The sequence below is a fragment of the Scleropages formosus genome, chromosome 15, assembly GCF_900964775.1.
Source record: "Scleropages formosus chromosome 15, fSclFor1.1, whole genome shotgun sequence".
NCBI classification, from domain to species: Eukaryota; Metazoa; Chordata; class Actinopteri; order Osteoglossiformes; family Osteoglossidae; genus Scleropages; species Scleropages formosus.
Window position 1 is genome coordinate 27,499,693 of NC_041820.1, and position 17,922 is coordinate 27,517,614.

The 17,922-nt window shown below is 45.0% G+C and overlaps 1 protein-coding gene across 1 annotated transcript in view; it reads left to right on the forward strand.

Annotated features, from left to right (window-relative positions):
- Positions 1 to 17,922, forward strand: part of LOC108930704 (latent-transforming growth factor beta-binding protein 2-like) — a 110,258-nt gene that overhangs the window by 76,644 nt on the left and 15,692 nt on the right. Inside the window, exons 13-29 of the mRNA XM_029258617.1 lie at positions 252 to 271; positions 383 to 419; positions 881 to 982; positions 1,796 to 1,921; positions 2,285 to 2,413; positions 2,911 to 3,030; positions 5,553 to 5,675; positions 6,704 to 6,826; positions 6,934 to 7,056; positions 7,195 to 7,320; positions 7,556 to 7,678; positions 7,773 to 7,898; positions 8,273 to 8,398; positions 9,194 to 9,319; positions 9,745 to 9,867; positions 11,790 to 11,912; positions 12,234 to 12,362. Coding sequence (XP_029114450.1) covers positions 252 to 271; positions 383 to 419; positions 881 to 982; positions 1,796 to 1,921; positions 2,285 to 2,413; positions 2,911 to 3,030; positions 5,553 to 5,675; positions 6,704 to 6,826; positions 6,934 to 7,056; positions 7,195 to 7,320; positions 7,556 to 7,678; positions 7,773 to 7,898; positions 8,273 to 8,398; positions 9,194 to 9,319; positions 9,745 to 9,867; positions 11,790 to 11,912; positions 12,234 to 12,362 — 1,905 coding nt within the window. The remainder of the gene's footprint in view (positions 1 to 251; positions 272 to 382; positions 420 to 880; positions 983 to 1,795; positions 1,922 to 2,284; positions 2,414 to 2,910; positions 3,031 to 5,552; positions 5,676 to 6,703; positions 6,827 to 6,933; positions 7,057 to 7,194; positions 7,321 to 7,555; positions 7,679 to 7,772; positions 7,899 to 8,272; positions 8,399 to 9,193; positions 9,320 to 9,744; positions 9,868 to 11,789; positions 11,913 to 12,233; positions 12,363 to 17,922) is intronic.

Consider the following 17,922-nt stretch of genomic DNA (forward strand, 5'->3'; position numbering starts at 1 on the left):
ATCCTTTTCGTGTAGTGTAGAGAATTGTCAGATTCATCTTGCAGACTTAAAGGATAAATGTGCAATAAGATGAGTTATTAGATCGAAAGACTTTAAGATGCACAGTTTCATTTCTGGGTTGCTCTTCTGCCAGGAAGATGCCTTGGTCTTGAAGCTCAGCAGAACAACACCCAATGATGTCAGAGCCTCAAGATTTTCGTTTGGGTCCCCAAGTAACTGAATTAACTTTCTCTTTTCTTGTCTTTTCACAGATGTTGAGATTTTGAGACCCGTAAGTGTTCCTTGGTTACTTGTATTTTTGTCTGATTTGTCTTGATTAGGATAGCTCTTATAAAACCAAGTTTGCCAAAACCCTTTATCTTTTTTTTTTAAATTTTACTAGCCTGCTGTTGTGACTGAATCACCATCGAGATATCCTGGTAAACATGTTTTCTTTTTATTTTCTAATTTTCATCCACTGCTTATTCACTTTGTGATATGTCTTATGTAGTAATGTAAATATCGTAATGTTCCCTAAAACTGGTGCAGATATTATGACACGTAAACAGTGGCAGCTGAGGGCCTGTGAAAACAAGAGATTTATCTTATAGTCAAAAGCCCAGTGACTGCTAAAAGAAACCTTACAAAGTGCCCTTATAAAGAAGGGGAATTCTTCTGCCAGTGAAAACATTAGGAACAATTCCATGTACAGCTGTTCCACAGACATTGTTTACCATGCACATTTATAGATGCTTTTTAGTGCTTTTAACCACCTTAAAAAAGCACATCTTTTTTAATTTCAGCATCTAGCTACTATGCAAAGCCTGAGTAATGAATAGCTCATCTCTAGAGGATTTGACAGATTGTACAGTATTGGGTCAGCAATCTGTTGCTTCTGTAGTAGATGTTGTGGAGAAGACCAGTCCCTACTCTCCCATCAACCTGAGGCCAGAAATGGAGGGTCAGGACACAGCACCCATCAACGTTGCTACCCAGGTCACAGGTGAGAGCCTGGGACCGAAGTGACGTTTAAATTATTGTGTATTATTATTATCGTTGTTGTTGTTTGTGTTTTTGTCGCTGTTTTGTTGTATGTGTGCTGTTGTAGCTTCAGTTGATTTCCTTTGTAATTAATGAAGTTCTCATCATCACTTGTACTATAATTAGCTGACATTTTTCTCCAAAGTAACTTAGAATGTTAGATTTTCATACTAAGCTACTTGAATTACTTTACCTTTATAACACCCTTACAATTGTACTGGAACTCACAAAGACAGAAAGCTGTATGCTTCAGTTGTGTATTTTTGTAACTCTATCAGTTCATTGTAAGTACCTTGCTCAATGGTACTACAGCAGGAGCAGGGATTCAAACCTGCAAGTCAATCAATGTAACCACTATGCTACCTGCTGCCCCTATTATTATCACATTGCAGGAAGGAGGTAGTGCTTAAAGACAGACTTTTCCAGTATCCTTGGATCCATCCTACTGTCTTCTTCTAATGCTGTCTGGCTTCTGCCATTTACAACGTTTCATCTCAGTGAAGTCCCTCAGCCGTCTGTTGTTTTAATGACTAGTCTCTTCAGTAAATCCCGCATTTTACAGCATCATGCTGAAAAGGGTTAGGGCCCCTCATGGATTGAAATCTACTCTGGATTTCAACTTTGTCTAAAGTATACTCACAATGTATGCAACATATGCTGTACTCTTTAATCTACTTTGAGTCTTGGTACAGGACTTTATTGTTGCAGAATCACTAAAATAAAGTGCAGTGCAGTGCAGTGCCTCCCTCTCAGTTCCTCTGTCATCCCTTTATAGATGTGGACAGGTGCTCTGTTACCCCTTCTATCTGCGGTCCTGGGGTATGTGTGTCTCTGCAGGCAGGATACACATGCTACTGCAACCCAGGCTACAAGCTCAGTCCGCTGCAGACGCGCTGTGTTGGTGAGTGCACATCAAGAGGTGGGACTGAGAGGCTTCACGGGGATTTCATGGCTATGTGCATTATTTGTGAAATATGTGGGTGACTTTCTTTAACACCACGAGCACCGGAGCCTTGAGAAATCCAAAGATGTTATGAAATTAATCACCATGTTTATGTTGTCTTGTGGTCCCAGGCCTGAAAACAGTCAGACTAATCCTGAAAGCTGACAGAAAGATTTTGATATGTGAACTCACTCCCAGGACAGCATCCAAGTCCCCCTCAGTTACTCATAACAGGATGTTGGTTCGTCTGGAGTGAGCCAGAGCAGTGAATATGCATGTCTTCCCTGCTGAAACATAATACGCCGGTCACTTTGACTGCAGACATCAACGAGTGCGAGAGTGGTCCCTGCGAAGGCAAAGGACGCTGTGTCAACAGCATCGGCTCTTACGCTTGCCAGTGCTACACGGGCTACAGTCAAGTCATTACCCAAAACAAGAAATTCTGTCAAGGTGAGGAGAGCAATAGATCTTGGGTAATATAGTTTGGAAGTTTCTGAACCTGTCCAGTGATTCTACTGTGACTTCTTCCTCAATGCTACACAAGTGTATATGTTAAGCTGCTATTAAAGAGCGAACCATGTGTTTCTCAAAAGCTTGCTGTAATCCAAGTGATAGAGACAGTTACACAATAGCCTTGGGTAATTATTCCCCTTTCACTGGGGAATCCCTCACATGGCAGCCACTTAGTCACTGTCTGTCCATGACGCCCCAGTTTATTATCCCAAGTCTGAAGGTGTTTGGATGTTTGTGTGAATTTCTGGCTCATCGCGCCAAAATTTCCCACATCACTGTCCAGGCTTAAATTCTACAATGCGGTTTGCTCCCTCAAGACTTGTCTGAATGCTTCAGGAATTCTCAGTCTTGTAGATGAAAACATTGTGTTTTTAGAGTTAAAGCTATTACTGACTTTTTTCCACTCCTGTGTGTTGTTGTGAAATGTTCTTCAGATGTGAACGAGTGTGACATGCCCAACAAATGCCCAGGTAGCAGATGCGTCAATACAGTCGGCTCTTACACCTGTGAGTGCGACCACGGCTACGCCTTATCCAGCAGGGGTCAGTGCGAAGGTACGTCGGACTTCTTGCATTTCGCCTCAGTATAGCCTCTGTCAGAGTGCAAAAGCATTAAACATGGTTATTCATAAGCGACACATACACAGCATTTAACATGCAGTCCAGCCACAGAAAGTCTTTCTTATAATTTCCCTTCAGGCCCTTGCCAGAGGGGAAACAAACAAGGAACCATTTGGAAATAAGGCAGACTTTAGTGGGGGGACTGGGCCTAGTTAATCTAATATTATTTCCACAAGTGCTTGTTGTAAACAATTTCCTCCGGCCGCCCCCACCCCTGTCCGTGCTGGTCAGACATGGATGAGTGCAAGGACCCCGGTGTCTGTCCCACCGGGAGATGCGTCAACACACCCGGCTGCTTCCAGTGCCAGGGCTGCGGTCCCGGGTTTAGGGCGGCCAACGGCACATGCCTGGGTAGGAAGGTCAGCCTTGGAAACCGCTTAATTTCTTTTAGTTTGATGTGTAGTAGGCATACAAACTAAAGAACTGGTGAACACCAGAAAGTCAAGGGCTTGGCAGCTAACTTTTTTAAGGTGTGGAAGTTCTCCAATATTGTCCCTCAGGCTTACAGATGAAAATGTCCATGTTGGAATACTTAAAATGTACATTTACAGGGAATTGTGCAATTGTTGAGTTTCCTTAATGATCAATACAGTTTTTAGCTATGTGTGTAGCTCTGTGTTTGTCTGTCTGTTTATGAGCAAAGTATAATAGCTGAACAGACTGTCAGTAGCCGTTTGTTTTTTTTTTTTTTGTGTTTTTTTTTTTTATATTAAACCACATATCTCAATCCTATTTAAGTCCCCAGGGAACAGCAAATATTTTAAACACAATGACATGTTATTGCTGATCTTTTCACATCTTCTGCCGTTGTAAAAGGTTGTTTGTAATACTTCAATTTGGAAGAATCAAAATATTTTCTCTTGGCCACGGCCTTAAACAAACCACTTATTATTTTTGGATGACTCTGGACACTTCAGTTCATCTTGGCAGTGCTTGAGGGTTTCATACCGACATACATAAAAGGGATGAATATTAATGTTGAAAAGTGAAAATATTCTGAAAGGACAAAAGGGCATTAAAATATAGTTTAAAAATCAGCTGAAGTATGAAACACATACAGTACTTCCTAGTATCATTAATCATTTTTTTAAAATATTACTGACCAGAATTTTTGTTAAGTGTCTTGCCCGTTTCATAAGCACTTTGAAATTTACTTGTGGGGGAAAGCAGACATCAAGTTGATAACAGTGAAATGTAAATTAAAATTGTATTACACCCCAAAATTTGTGCTATTACTTTACCTGAAAAAGTCAAATCTCATGAGTTTGAAGTGTACGGAAAGGAAAACCATATCCGAGCTGGCACCGTGCTGTATATTGAAAGGGCTGCCAGTGTTCAATGTGACGCCGAAAGCGTTTTCTGTAGTTTCCCTTGACTGTCTCTCCGCAACGCGAGCAGAGCCGTGCTGCACCACAGATGAAAAGTGCCCGAAAACGCAAAGGCAGTTTACTGCTCCTTGGTTTGTTCACCTCTCAGGGAATACGTTAAAATCTTTTCCTTGGCTTTTTATTGTTTGACTATTCTATAAACATGTCTATTTTTCCCAAAATAGTTAACACAACATGGGAAATAGAAACAATATCTTTCAAATGCTGCATGTGGCACAAAAGCCAGCAACCTTCCCAGGCATTACGAGTCATTTTGAGCATGGGTCCACTGCCAAGGGGTATTTCCCCAAGAAAACAGGCCTGAAATATGAAGTTCGGGGCTTCGGTTATAAAAGCCCTTCTATCATGATCGCTCGGTGGAAATAATAACTGAATAAAACAAGCATGAAAGAATTATATTTACATTGCTGTCGCCAGTGTTCATTTAGTCAATTGCCTGTAGCATGGTAGGTAATGCCACGTAGGCTGCCAGTTGGAAAGGACTGAATTATGCTGTGAGGTTAAAGGCAGCCTTATCGCAGTGGGCTTCTATAGGAGCCAAGGGTTTGCAGCGACTAAGCCTGAGAAGCGTCGACAGCCGTCTGGCCGTAGCCTGACACAATGGTGCCGTTTCACCCTGGCTCTCGGTCCCCCTATCCATTTGTGTTCCGCCTCAACTGTGCTGCTGTGTTTAGCTTAATGTCAGAATGCCCCCCCCCCGCATTCTCCACACGTGAAGGAAGCACCTTGAACCCCGGCCTGTTTCCCTGGGCAATTACAGCCACGCCAAAGTCACTGCACCTTAATCATGTTAGCTACACCTGTCTGGCACGTACTTTGCCTTATGAAATACAGTTTTTGTTCCTAGCCTGGGGGTTTCGGGGAAAACAATATTTTTCTTCCCAAAGTGTTCAGCGAATATGAAATTATTCTCACGTCTTGCGTTTGCGACATGGAAACGGTGAGGTGAGCGGTGAAAGGAGGGGTAGCTCGGTTTCCCTGTACACCTTGCTGTGGAATGTTAGTCAAGTAGCCCCCTTATACCCACCAGCCTCATCATCTCCCTCTAAAATTTTCACCTCTCCCCAGATGTAAATGAGTGTCAGGATGAGGACGTGTGCACTCATGGGAGGTGTGCCAACACTGAGGGATCCTACAGATGCATCTGCAACCAGGGATTCCAGCCAAGTACAGACAACAGAAGCTGCCAAGGTACCAATCCTGGATGTTTGTGAAACTATTAAAATATAAGTTTTTAGTCATAGCCTTAAAAAGACTATTGGGTGCCAGGTTTCTCAACCGTTTAGAATCACCCAGAAATTTTCATCGTACTGATAGAAATTGATACTTTTATTCGTCGAGATTCTATGCATCAAACCTGACATTCATCAAACAATCTTCCATTTGCAGCAACTGCAGTTTTGCAGACCTTTGGCATTCTAGCTGTCAATTTATGAAGATATTCAGGGGAAATTTCAACCCACACCTTCTTTATGTTGCTGATAATACTGGTGTTTGGCACGTATTATTTAAGTAAGCAGCCAAACGAGGACCTGTAAGGTGTCTGTTCCTCGAACCACAGACTCTGATGTATGTCTGCTCTTGTCAGGAAATGGCAACATATAGTTATTTTAGTGTAAATTTGTTGAAATAACACATTACATAAAAAAGAGTTGCAAAATGAATTGAAACTTAAAATAATTTTGGCACACAGGGGACTGGCTATGCTTATCCTGCGCTATTGGACACACCTGACCCACGTCTCTTATAGTTTTAAATGGCCTGACGTAGGATAGGAGTCGTTGCACTGTGCAGCTCGGACTGGCTTTTATACGATTGCTGCTTAAGACTCATGTTTTGTGTTTTAATATGCTTTTCTTGTACTATTTGTTCTGTTTCCTTAATAACACAATTCCTAAATACCATCAGACCCATACTTCCATCCACTGGTTGCCTATAAGAAACAAATATTATTGGTAAATGTAAGCCTTAATGAAAAAGTACTTACTAGCATGGTCCATAAAGTGACCCTTAGTGAACATGTTTCAAGAACGGCACAGGTCTAAAAACATGGTGTCATGGACAAGGTGTTAAGCAGGCAATTACTGTGGTCATATTTCATTGATGTAGCAAATGGTAACAGATTCTTTTACACTAACTGACAGTTAGTTAAGGTCTTGGCTTTGAAAGTGGATTTCAAAAGATGGAGGTAATATTGTCTTGGCGTTGTCTGCTTCCAGATGTGGACGAGTGCCTCCGCCAAGAGACCTGCCTCCACGGCATGTGTGTCAACCTGGAGGGCTCCTATAGGTGTATCTGTAACCTGGGATACCAAGTCAGCTTTGATAGCAAAGCCTGCCAAGGTCTGCACCCAGTTTATATTTATGTTAAGTGCCTGAGCTCCTTGCATTGTATAAAATATGAATTCATAAAACTTACTCGCTGCATTGGGGTTCATTTCTGTCTAAAGATATCGATGAGTGTGCAGCACAGAATACGTGTCCCAACGGCATCTGCAAGAACACTGTAGGTTCCTACTCATGTTCCTGCAGGCCTGGTTTCACATGGTCAGCAGATGGACTGGGGTGTCAAGGTAATATGAAAATTTGCCCTCACTTTATTAAAATACCTCCATAATAAACACAATGTTCACAGCTCTTCTCTGGAAAGAGCATTAGACCATGGGAACTGTCTGTTTTTGGTATGCTAACTTTGCGGGCTTCTGCGGCAGATGTGGATGAATGTGAGCAGGCAGATGCATGTCCCAATGGACTCTGCAGCAACTCAGCAGGTTCCTTCTCCTGCAAACCGTGCAGCCCTGGCTTTACAGTCTCCCAGGATGGGCAGAGATGCCAGGGTGAGTTCTAGGTTAAAAATGGCAGTGTTTACCATCCTCCCAAATGAGCAAACTTGAGTTTGTTTGCTTGGCTATGTCAGACTAGACTTAACAAGACTTTGACAGCAATATGGAGGTTAGGGGAGTATATAAAGAAAGAAAGAAAGAAAATTTCAAGAATTTGAATTAGCCAAATGATGATGTCAAGTGAAACACCGGCAAGCTCTGAATGTTCACTTCTTCTGGTTACTTGCAGATATTAATGAATGCCTAGGAGATGTTTGCTCCAATGGCATCTGCTTGAACTCTGAGGGCTCGTACTCTTGCGTTCCCTGCCCCACTGGCTACAGGGTATCTGCCGATGGAGAGCTCTGTAAAGGTCAGTGTACCCTCGCCTCAAGGAAAGCCTGCTGGCTGAGAACATCTGGAAACATCTTCTTACGTGACACTTTGTTTTGTTTTATGGTGAACAGATATCGATGAATGCACAATGCCCAACTTATGCCCAACTGGCAACTGCGTCAACACAGCAGGTTCCTACACCTGCGTCTCCTGCAAGGCTGGCTACAGATTTTCAGAGGGCAGTTTGGAGTGTGAAGGTGAGGAGGGGCGCCTCTTTGTGTGAATATGCATGTGTAAGTATGTCAATGTGTGCCTAGGCGTGTGTGTCTTAGTGTGGGTGTAAATTAGTAAGGGGTTGCTGACAGCATAGTGATTACAGCTGCCGCCTTTGGATCCAAAAGTTGTTGGTTTGAATCTCACCTGCTGCTGTAGAGTCCTTGAGCAAGGAACTTACTCTCAGTTGCACCAGTAAAGTCACCCAGCTGTATAAATGGGTAAATAACTGCATTCAGCTTAATGTTGAAATTTGCTTTGGAGAGGAGCGTCAACTAAGTGAGTGAATAAATGTAAGTATACGTCAGTGTGTGATGGTGTCTGTAAGCCCCTGACCTTGGGGATCTTTGTCTACCAGATGTGGATGAGTGCTCATTAGCCAATGTATGTCCCGGGAGGCTATGCAAGAACACAGTGGGCTCCTACATCTGTAAGAGCTGTGGTCCCGGGTACGAGCTGTCCGAAGATGGGTACGGCTGTGAAGGTACGGAAACGGGGAGGTGGTGCTTGAGAAGTGGGACACTGCTCTGGCAGTCTTGTAAACTCTATGTGTGTAACAGCAGACAACTTGTGGAAGAAAGGGATGGTCGTATTCTTGGAAGTTCCCCCCTCTGAAAAACCTTCATTTATGAGTAAATTCCCCAGATCATCCCAGTGAAGCTTTGATTGGATTTTAATGAGTGTTCCTGCTACACAGGAGGATTTACTGCTCAGTTTGAAATCAGCTGCTGCCCGCATTCTCCAAGCTCAAACCTCAGAGGTGCAAGGAAATTTCCTGTAAACTCACAGGCACTCTGCCCATTAGCAAATTGCTTAACAACAGGGCAAGCTGTGTAGGCTGGAGTTTTCTGAAGGAAACGCAATCCATACAACTGTCAGAAATTTCCATGGAGCACACAGCACTTGCACAGAGCGTGTTTGTTCATACAGTCTTTATAAATCACCTATAATAGCCTGCTGTGATTAGACCCTTTTCTTTCCCTGCATTCTCATCTGTCTGCCCTTTTTAATAAAGGACTGTCTGCCTGCTTTCATGAAGGATTTTTTTGTGTGCAGGCCAAGAACAATATATCAGTTGCAACAGTATAGTACATTTTTCATTGTTTTATCAACAGCTAAGATCGGTAGTGATCATGACTTGCCTGTTGTCTTGAAAGTCCTTTCTGGGATCGAACGTCTGATTGATCTCTCACTATTGGGCCTCGTTGGTCAGTGTAGAGGCCCATGGAGACCTACTGGCAGGTTTCACAGCTCTCACACCACGGTGTCACCTCTGCAGATGTTGATGAATGCCTCTCCCCCGAAGCATGTCCCACGGGTCTGTGTACCAACACGGAGGGCTCTTTCGTTTGCATAAGCTGTGATGCAGGCTTCATGCCATCAGCCGACCGCCTCACTTGTGAAGGTACCTCAAACCCTTCTCACCCAGGCTCTCAAATGGGGTATAATGAGAGATATACGTACATACCCATTCCTCTGTGTGCTCTTAGCTGCCTCTGTTCTGTCTTGATTATGAGACTCTTCTGGCCTCTCAAAAGAGATGGTATTGTAGCTATAATTGGCAGAAAATATCACGGTTTAAAAGTGCTATTCATTTATTGTGTCAGTGTCAGTGTGGCATACCCCCCATCCCAGTGAGCTTTCCACCAGCACCTGAACGCTCGCTCTCCCCTCACCTCACAAATGTGAAAGGGTGCAATGAGTTCAGCCATTCTAATGTGTGGAGGCATCGCACCATACCCAGCTCCTACAGCTCCTACTGAGAGGCGTCAGCCTTGCTCTTCCTCATGGTTGTCTGCATGCTAATTTTTATGTGCGAACGTGTCACAGATGTGAATGAGTGCCTCTCCCTGGGGATCTGTGGCGAAGGCGACTGCTTGAACACCAAGGGTTCGTTCTTCTGTATCTGCTCGACTGGATACACCACAGTTAGTGATGGGACCGGTTGCCGAGGTGAGTGGTACATCCCCAGGGACAGGCGCGGTCCCTGGAAAAACACATCTTAATCCCTGATAATCCTTGAAGCAAATTGGATCCATATTTCAGTTAAAACCACAGCGATCTGTGGCCTGTCTTGCCAGATGCTCTCCTGCTCTTGGTGATCTAAACCTTTTAATTACTTGATAGCACTAATTAGTTATGACAAAACCTACCATGATATATGCGGTAACTATGTGTAATGGGAGTTTTTGCTGGTATGCGGCAAATTTAAATCCTACAGAAAGGGAGGTGCCCCATCCGATGCATCGAGCCTGGGTCACTGGAGCTGTGCATGTTTGTCCTGCCTTGGTCCCTGTGAAACCCAGTCTGATCCTTCCAAAGCTAAATAGTCAGAACTGTAATAGCTGAGAGGCAGTGTCCTCCCTTGCGCCAGGCTGTCCCGCAGTTCCCCGGTGACACCAAGACTCTCTTATGGGCAGGGGGTTGGTACTGCACAAAACTGGCCCATTGTTCCTAATGGGATCTGACCAGACTTTGGCAGTATTGCTGATGCTCATCCACGTCGGTGTGCGGAGTTTGATGTCATTCCAGCTGCACCCAGTGCCCTTGCATGCACTAGCATCAAGAGAAAAGTGGCTCTGAACGCTCGCCTGAGTACCTGACTTGATCCATCCGGGAATCACCACGAAGGAATGAGTGACATTTAAAGAACAAAGAGACACCCGTACCTGCTCCCTGCTGTTGTCTCCCTTGGTTACCACTGCAGAACAATGCATGCTCACTTTTCCATGTGTCTGAGGGGGGAGCAACCATGTGGCATGGAGGTTCCTTTCCCCCTCCCTGGGCCTGATGTGCCTGGGGGCCTTTGGGGTGATGCATGGGAGAGCCCCACACGCTGTATTTACTGAACGGCGAGACGGCGTTGACAGTATCACGTTGTAAGAAGGTGTCCCCCGCTGCCGATTCCCTGTTGTTCACATACCTCCCTGGCCCATCACCATTACAAATATAGGAATTTAATTATCCTATAAATCAGAGAGCTATGTTTTCATTCTGTCTACTGTTGGTGCAAGGCGTGAGCTCAATGGAAGCCAGAACCCATCAGTGAAAGCCTTTCAGGGTGTCGGGGAGAAGGGGACATTCTGTGGATGAACTGTCACATATTCCTGATTGGAGTTTGGCTATTTCCTGGACACACCCTGCTCGGTGTCTTTCTTAGTGTTTGTTTTAGACATCTGCTTTGTGTTCGCAGTGCAATTCTTCAAATATTTTCACCAAGATTACCTCTGGATATAGGCAGACAAAACAGGATTTTAAATACTTTATTTTTGCCCTTGCTGTGTCTTGCCGTCCCGAAGTAGAACACCAGAAGGCACAACTAATAAGTGTATAGCGTGCCGGTAATCCTTCAGTCTGTCACATAAGACTGTACCCCAAGCTGTCTTTATTTTAACCTTGCTAGTTTTAAAGAGGAACTTGGAAACTAGTGTTGTCTTTCATCTCTTCCTTTCTTTACATTGCTGGGTCTTAATCTTCATGTTCGAATGACAAGTGAACGAGAGATTATTGCCATATATACCAAGAGAAAAAGCAGTATTCTTTGTATGTTACTGGGTGATATCCAAAAACCCACAGGCAACATCAGCTGAGGCCATACAAGTAAAAGTGCACAGGGGTGAAAAAAACCACCAGCATTAGTTATGTAAATTCAGCTGATGGACTGATTCCTCAAAATGAGGCCTACGGTATTCATTATTTATGAAGTAAAGGTGTTAGCTATGTGATATCAGACTAAGAATAATTTATTAATTAATACTTCTAATACTGATAAGCAAGGATTATAAGTGATGAAGTTACTTTTGCACATATCTCTGTCTTCCTCTGTGTTTGCCTCATGTGTTTGCTTCATTCTGCTGTCTGTGATCCCCCCCCAGACTTGGATGAGTGCAGTGAGGGGAATGTGTGTTCCCATGGGCAGTGCCTCAACACTGATGGCTCCTTCCAGTGCTTGTGCGAGACTGGCTTCAAGTTTTCTCTGGACACGGGACACTGCGAGGGTGAGTTTGTTTTGCTGCAGACTCCCCCACCACTCTCCGCAACACCGGTGAACATCCCTACATCCCTGCTCCTCTTGACTGTCGGGATTCCAGCTGGGGCCAGTGGTGTGGCAGCTGGCTCCTGGCTGGAGGTCACTTTGGTTGACCTGTCCTCCCAGACTGAAGGAGTTAACCAGCACCCCATGCGTTCCCATGAATGCTCTATCACATTTTAATTACCTAGTTGTTGACAGTGTGACCCCGCACCTCTGCCCTCGGCTTTGAAGCGATCTAGAGGATTATGCGTTCATGCGAGACACCATAACTGCTTTGTTTCCATAGATATGGATGAGTGCAAGGAATATGGCAGCAGTGTTTGCGGCACCTGGCGCTGCGAGAACACCCTGGGGTCCTACCGCTGCTTCATGGGATGCCAGCCCGGCTTCTATGACCAGGAAAATGGGGACTGTGGTGAGTGGAACCGTGTGGTAGTTGCAGTATACCAACACCGTGCCCGGGCCCTGGCGTCGCTCCTGGCTTGGCAAACCCAGACACAGACAGTCTCATAAAGCAAATGCGATCAAGTATACAGGGTCTTCCTGGGCAACTCGCTGGGGGGGAAATGGCCCTGAAATTGAAGCACTTTAGCAACAGAGAACATTTGACATCCAAACCCACTTTAAGTGCCAACAAATAATGACTCCGACTGCAGACACAATGGGGCATTTGGGGCGAGAGGCCGAGACTGCAATGTGATCGCGACAGCAGCATTGGACTCACACCAGGGCAAGGGTCACGGGGCAGGGTGCGGTGACGCTTGCACATCTGGATCCACATCTGTCTAAAGACAACAGCGTGTCTCTGTGGAAAGAAACCTAGTGCAGTTTTGTGTTTACAGGGACCTGAAACAATTTGTCTGTGTTTGTGTTTGCACCAAGTGAACAATAACTGCAGGGACACTAGCCCAGCATGGACAGACAGCCGTTCTCCTTCAAGTTCTGCTACTCCCACAGCCCTTTTGGCTGAAAGCAGTCCCCAGTTTCAGCTGTGGTTCATTTTGTACTTTAGCTGTAATGTTCACATGCAGGGCCGTGCCACTTTTTTCCCGATTTTCAGTAGGCTTACCTGACAAAAGAGGCACGGTGGCGCAGGAGAAAATTCCTGTGCCTCACGGCTCCTGAGCTCATTGTTCGGATAGAAGATCAAATTCAGCTTAGAGTCTGCGGAGGTCGTATGTTCTCCCCGTGTTCCCAACCCAAAGACATTTGTGGAAGAGGGCAAGGGTGAACCGCTTCCATCCCTCCTTTTCCAAGAAAACCCACACGAGCGGTCGCTATGAACAAATTCGAAGAAACGGCACCTGTCCTAGCCTATTCCAGATAAAGCTTAAACAACAATTTTTTAATATTGCCCTCATATTTAGTAGGCGTCTATATAAACACACACACACACACACATTTTCAGAACCGCTTGTCCCATACGGGGTCGCGGGGAACCGGAGCCAACCCGGCAACACAGGGCGTAAGGCCGGAGGGGGAGGGGACACACCCAGGATGGGACGCCAGTCCATCGCAGGGCACCCCAAGCAGGACTTGAACCCCAGACCCACCAGAGAGCAGGACTGTGGTCCAACCCACTGCACCACCGCGCCCCCCTCTATATAAACACACTCAAGAATATTTTGTATTCCTCCCTGCTTGATGTTAGAATGCAGCAGAAATTTCATACACGTGAAAAGTGGTTTAGGAGAAAACCCAGTGGCAGCTACATTGGCCCAGGATTCAAATAACAAAGTAGGTTTTGAGCTTGAGATCATGATGTTGTTCAGTGTTGTTCAAACATGAGAGTCTGCAGCCAAAAAGGAAGGTAACGCCGTGCTGGTTTAGGGTATTGGGTAAATGGATGCTTTTCATCCCTATTGCACTGGCCTTAAAGCAAAGAGTGGCATGGTGGCACAGTGGGTAGCGCTGTTGTCTTACAGCACCTAGATACGAGAGAACATGGGTTCGATCCCTCCTTAGTCTGTGTGGAGTTCGCATGGTCTCCCTGCATCTGTGTGGGTTTCCTCTGGGTGTTCTGATTTCCTCCCACAATCCAAAGACATGCTGCTCATGTTCACCCATACTGTGTGAGTAACAGAGAAAATGTGTTTGACTGAGGTATGGATGAGTAACCCAGTGTAAGTAGTGTACAGTACTAGCAGTGTAAGTCACCTTGGTGAATAAGGTTTGTGGGCTGGTAACACTACATAGACTTTGTTAGATGTTCCTTTGGAGAAAAGTCTCTGCTAAATGAATAAATGTAAACAGCGAAATCAATTGGGGGCTGCAGACTGCACTGGCTGACACCTTCAGAGGGGGTGACATCAGAATGACTGTCTATAAAATGTCTGTGCAGTGTTTCAGCAGAAATGTATCTTTTTGTTAAAATATCCCTGTAGTTTGTTATAACAACAAAAACTACACACACACACACACACACACACACACACACACACACACACACACACACACTTTCCGAAGCGCTTGTCCCATACGGGGTCACGGGGAACCGGAGCCTACCCGGCAACACAGGGCATAAGGCCGGAGGGGGAGGGGACACACCCAGGACGGGACGCCAGTCCGTCGCAAGGCACCCCAAGCGGGACTCGAACCCCAGACCCCCTGGAGAGCAGGACCCGGTCCAACCCACTGCACCACCGTGCCCCCCCAACAAAAACTAAATTTTTCATAATCAAGCCCAGCTTACATGTATCAATATACCAACCAACCAATGTCTACAACCGCTTGTCTCAAGCCGGAGCCTAGCCCGGCGACGCGGGGCACGGGGCCGAGGGGCCGCGCCCCGGACGGGACGCCGGTCCATCGTAAGGCGCCCCAAGCGGGACTCGGAACCCCAGACCCGCCACGCGGCGGGCACCGCTCAAACCCGACGACCCCCCCGTCAGCATACCTACAAGGATAAAACTTTGTGCTCATTTACTTTTTGAACTTTGCGTTGCGCTCCGGTCAGAGCTCTCATTATTACCCGATTACGGTGACGCGTCGAATCGCGGCGGTTTTGTCTCCACGCACTACAAACACCCACTCTTGTTTCCGTCGCTGCCGCTGCTGTTTATATAGTCGCTGATTTTGTCACACTTTCTGGATATTGTGGCAATTGGTATTTGTGAACCTATATCAGTCACATTAAAATAAACATAATTTTGATATAGTTCTTAAACATTTTTACTTTGAATTCAGTTTTTTCTTACCGAATGTTCAATTTAACCGCGACACTATGTAAATGTAAATACATTTAGGCTGTTCGTATGATATTGTAATTTAAAGGTGTAATTTTAATTTTTCTAGTTGTTTATGTCACTACTATTGCCATTAGATTCAGTGATATAGCTACGGGAATTACGATTTACAAGTATAGGCAGTCCCCAGGTTACGAACGTCCAACTTACGTACAACCCGTAGTTACGAACCACTCCCTTACTGACCGAAAGTTCTTTTTTTTTTTTTTGTCACCTTTAAGTAAAAATAAAACTTAATGATTAAGCCTGTTATATTTAAAATTTGAGTTACATATAATGGTTTGTAATAACAAACGGGCGCTACTTTGCAACCCAGATCAAAACATTGCGCGTCTACGGCTGTTTGTCGGCTCGTGGGCGGGGCGCATGAACATGAAGTATGACAGACTTCCTTATTTTCAGACAGACCACGTTGCTGTTAACAGTGTCTCATGTGTTACTGTATTTGGCTTTAATTTTTTTGTTTTTACCCTCCTAACCATGGCACCAAACTTAAATGTGATGCAAGTGAAACTTAAGTGGAAAAAATATTAAAATGCTATTGGAAAAAGGTGAAACGCCAATGAACACTGGAAAAGCGAACATTAAAGTTTCTTTAATGTTTTACGTGCACACACACGCACACACTCTCATTCTCTCATTCTATCATAAATACTGTAGTTGTGACGACCAAGCCCCGCACCTCAACCAGCAGCTTCATTGAGAGCACTTGGCTATAAAAGACACTTCTCAGCCTCTTCCCAGTTGCGGAATCTCACTCGAGACCACCATCCCCACTGAGTTCTCAAACCTCACTCACTCTTCTCTTCCAAGTCCTGTCCCTTGTCGTTCCTCTGTCCCATTCCACGTCTCTTTAATAACGACCGCCCGCCTCGTCCCTCGAGCACGATTTCGGATCCTCGCCTCCGTTCAGTTTGCCGATCGACCGACCACGAGAACACGTCTGCTCCTTTGATTCTGAATAAACGATCCTGCACTTGGGTCCAGCCTCCTCCGTGTTCTCTGTTCATCATCACAGTTGTAACATTTATTATTATCTCTTTCTATGTCTCTCTATTATATATACTGTAGTTACATTTATTATTGTTATCATTGCATTGCATTATTAGTATTATTACTATTATTATTACTCTATTGTTATACTAAAGATGTTTTAGTGTATCCGGAAGTGTTTCTTTAATGTTTTTTATGCATAGAAAGGTACGGTATATACTATATACTAAGACAAACATTTGACAAACTGACGTTAAATACCAACCTCCGACTTGCATACAAATCCGACTTACAGACAGACCGAGGACACGGAACTCGTTCGTAATCCGGAGACTGCCTGTAACATTAGTACAAAAAATTTACTAAGGATTCTGTATGGTCTGATACGGGAGGAGGTCTATGGGGGGCGTGACACCATGAGTTACCGCACTGGGTGACACCAACCCTAGTGACGCCACTGAATGTAAAACGAAGAGCTGCCGCAAACTCTGCCGCAGTGGTTGTCAAAGTCATGGCCTCACTTGCAATTCCACTGTGTTCTTTCATAGCTGGGAGGTACTATGTTGATGCATTCTTGTAATGTACTCATCTTAACAGGAAAGCTGAAGAAAGGGGATGTGTGAGGGACAGGGACATTTTACAAGCTGCGTGGACAACATTTATGTAGCACCCATTAAATTTGGACAGGTCCATTCAAACCCAGCGCTCGAGCCAGATGGTGAATCCAGATGGAGTCACGGATGAGTGCTGTGCACTCCGCAGTCCCGATGCCAGCCCTTCTTGGCACATGAGCCCCTCTCCATGCTATATGATGACACAAACAAAGGACAGACCTGTTTGTCTGGCCCGTTGACCCCAAGCCAGGCTTTAAACTCATAAAATGAGCTCTCCCCCACCCGTGAGTTGGCCATCGTGCACAATGGGTGCTTGTTCGAGAGAGTTCCGGAAAGTTACGGGAGATTTTGCTGTCACCCCAATAAAGTGGATGATTACACTCGCAGGGCCTTGTGACGACTCGTAAAAGTGTTTTGAGTGGACGCAGGCAGACCAGACGAGTTGTTTGCCGCACTGCCGTCCTCTGGGCGTTGTCTTGTTTGCTCCTGTGGTTTTCTTATCGAGGCTTGGATTGTCTTCAGTTTTGCGTTGCCCTTGCACATTTCATGGTTGTAAAAATCGAAGGGAAAAACTTTGCAGTTAGCAGAGCACCGGGTGCCTCCTTCTTTTCCTCTACCTCATATGCCTGTGTGTTAACCTTCCGTAATGTTGGGAACAGGGCAGCTGCCTAGACTTCTGTGTCAAATACAATAGTGAGCAACACAGGGGTACCTCAGGGGACAGTCCTGTCTCCCTTTCTGTTCACACTCCATACATCAGATTTTAGATACTACTTACAGTCCTGCCATCTGCAGAAGTTTTCTGACAATTCTGCCATTGTTGGTTTTATTAGTAGGGGACAGGAGGTTGAGTATAGGAGTGTGGTGGACAGTTTTGTGAAGTGGTGCAAATTAAATCACCTGCAACTCAACATAACAAAGACCAAGGAGTTGGTGGTAGATTTTCGGAGGCAAAAGACCTGTCCGAATCCCGTTAGCATCCGGGGAACAGGGCTGGACATTGTTGAGGACTGCATGTATCTGGGTGTTTACATAGATAATAAGATGGACCGGACTAAAAACACTGAGGTTTTGTACAAGAGAGGTCTAAGCCGCTTGTACCTTCTCAGGAGACTTCAATCTT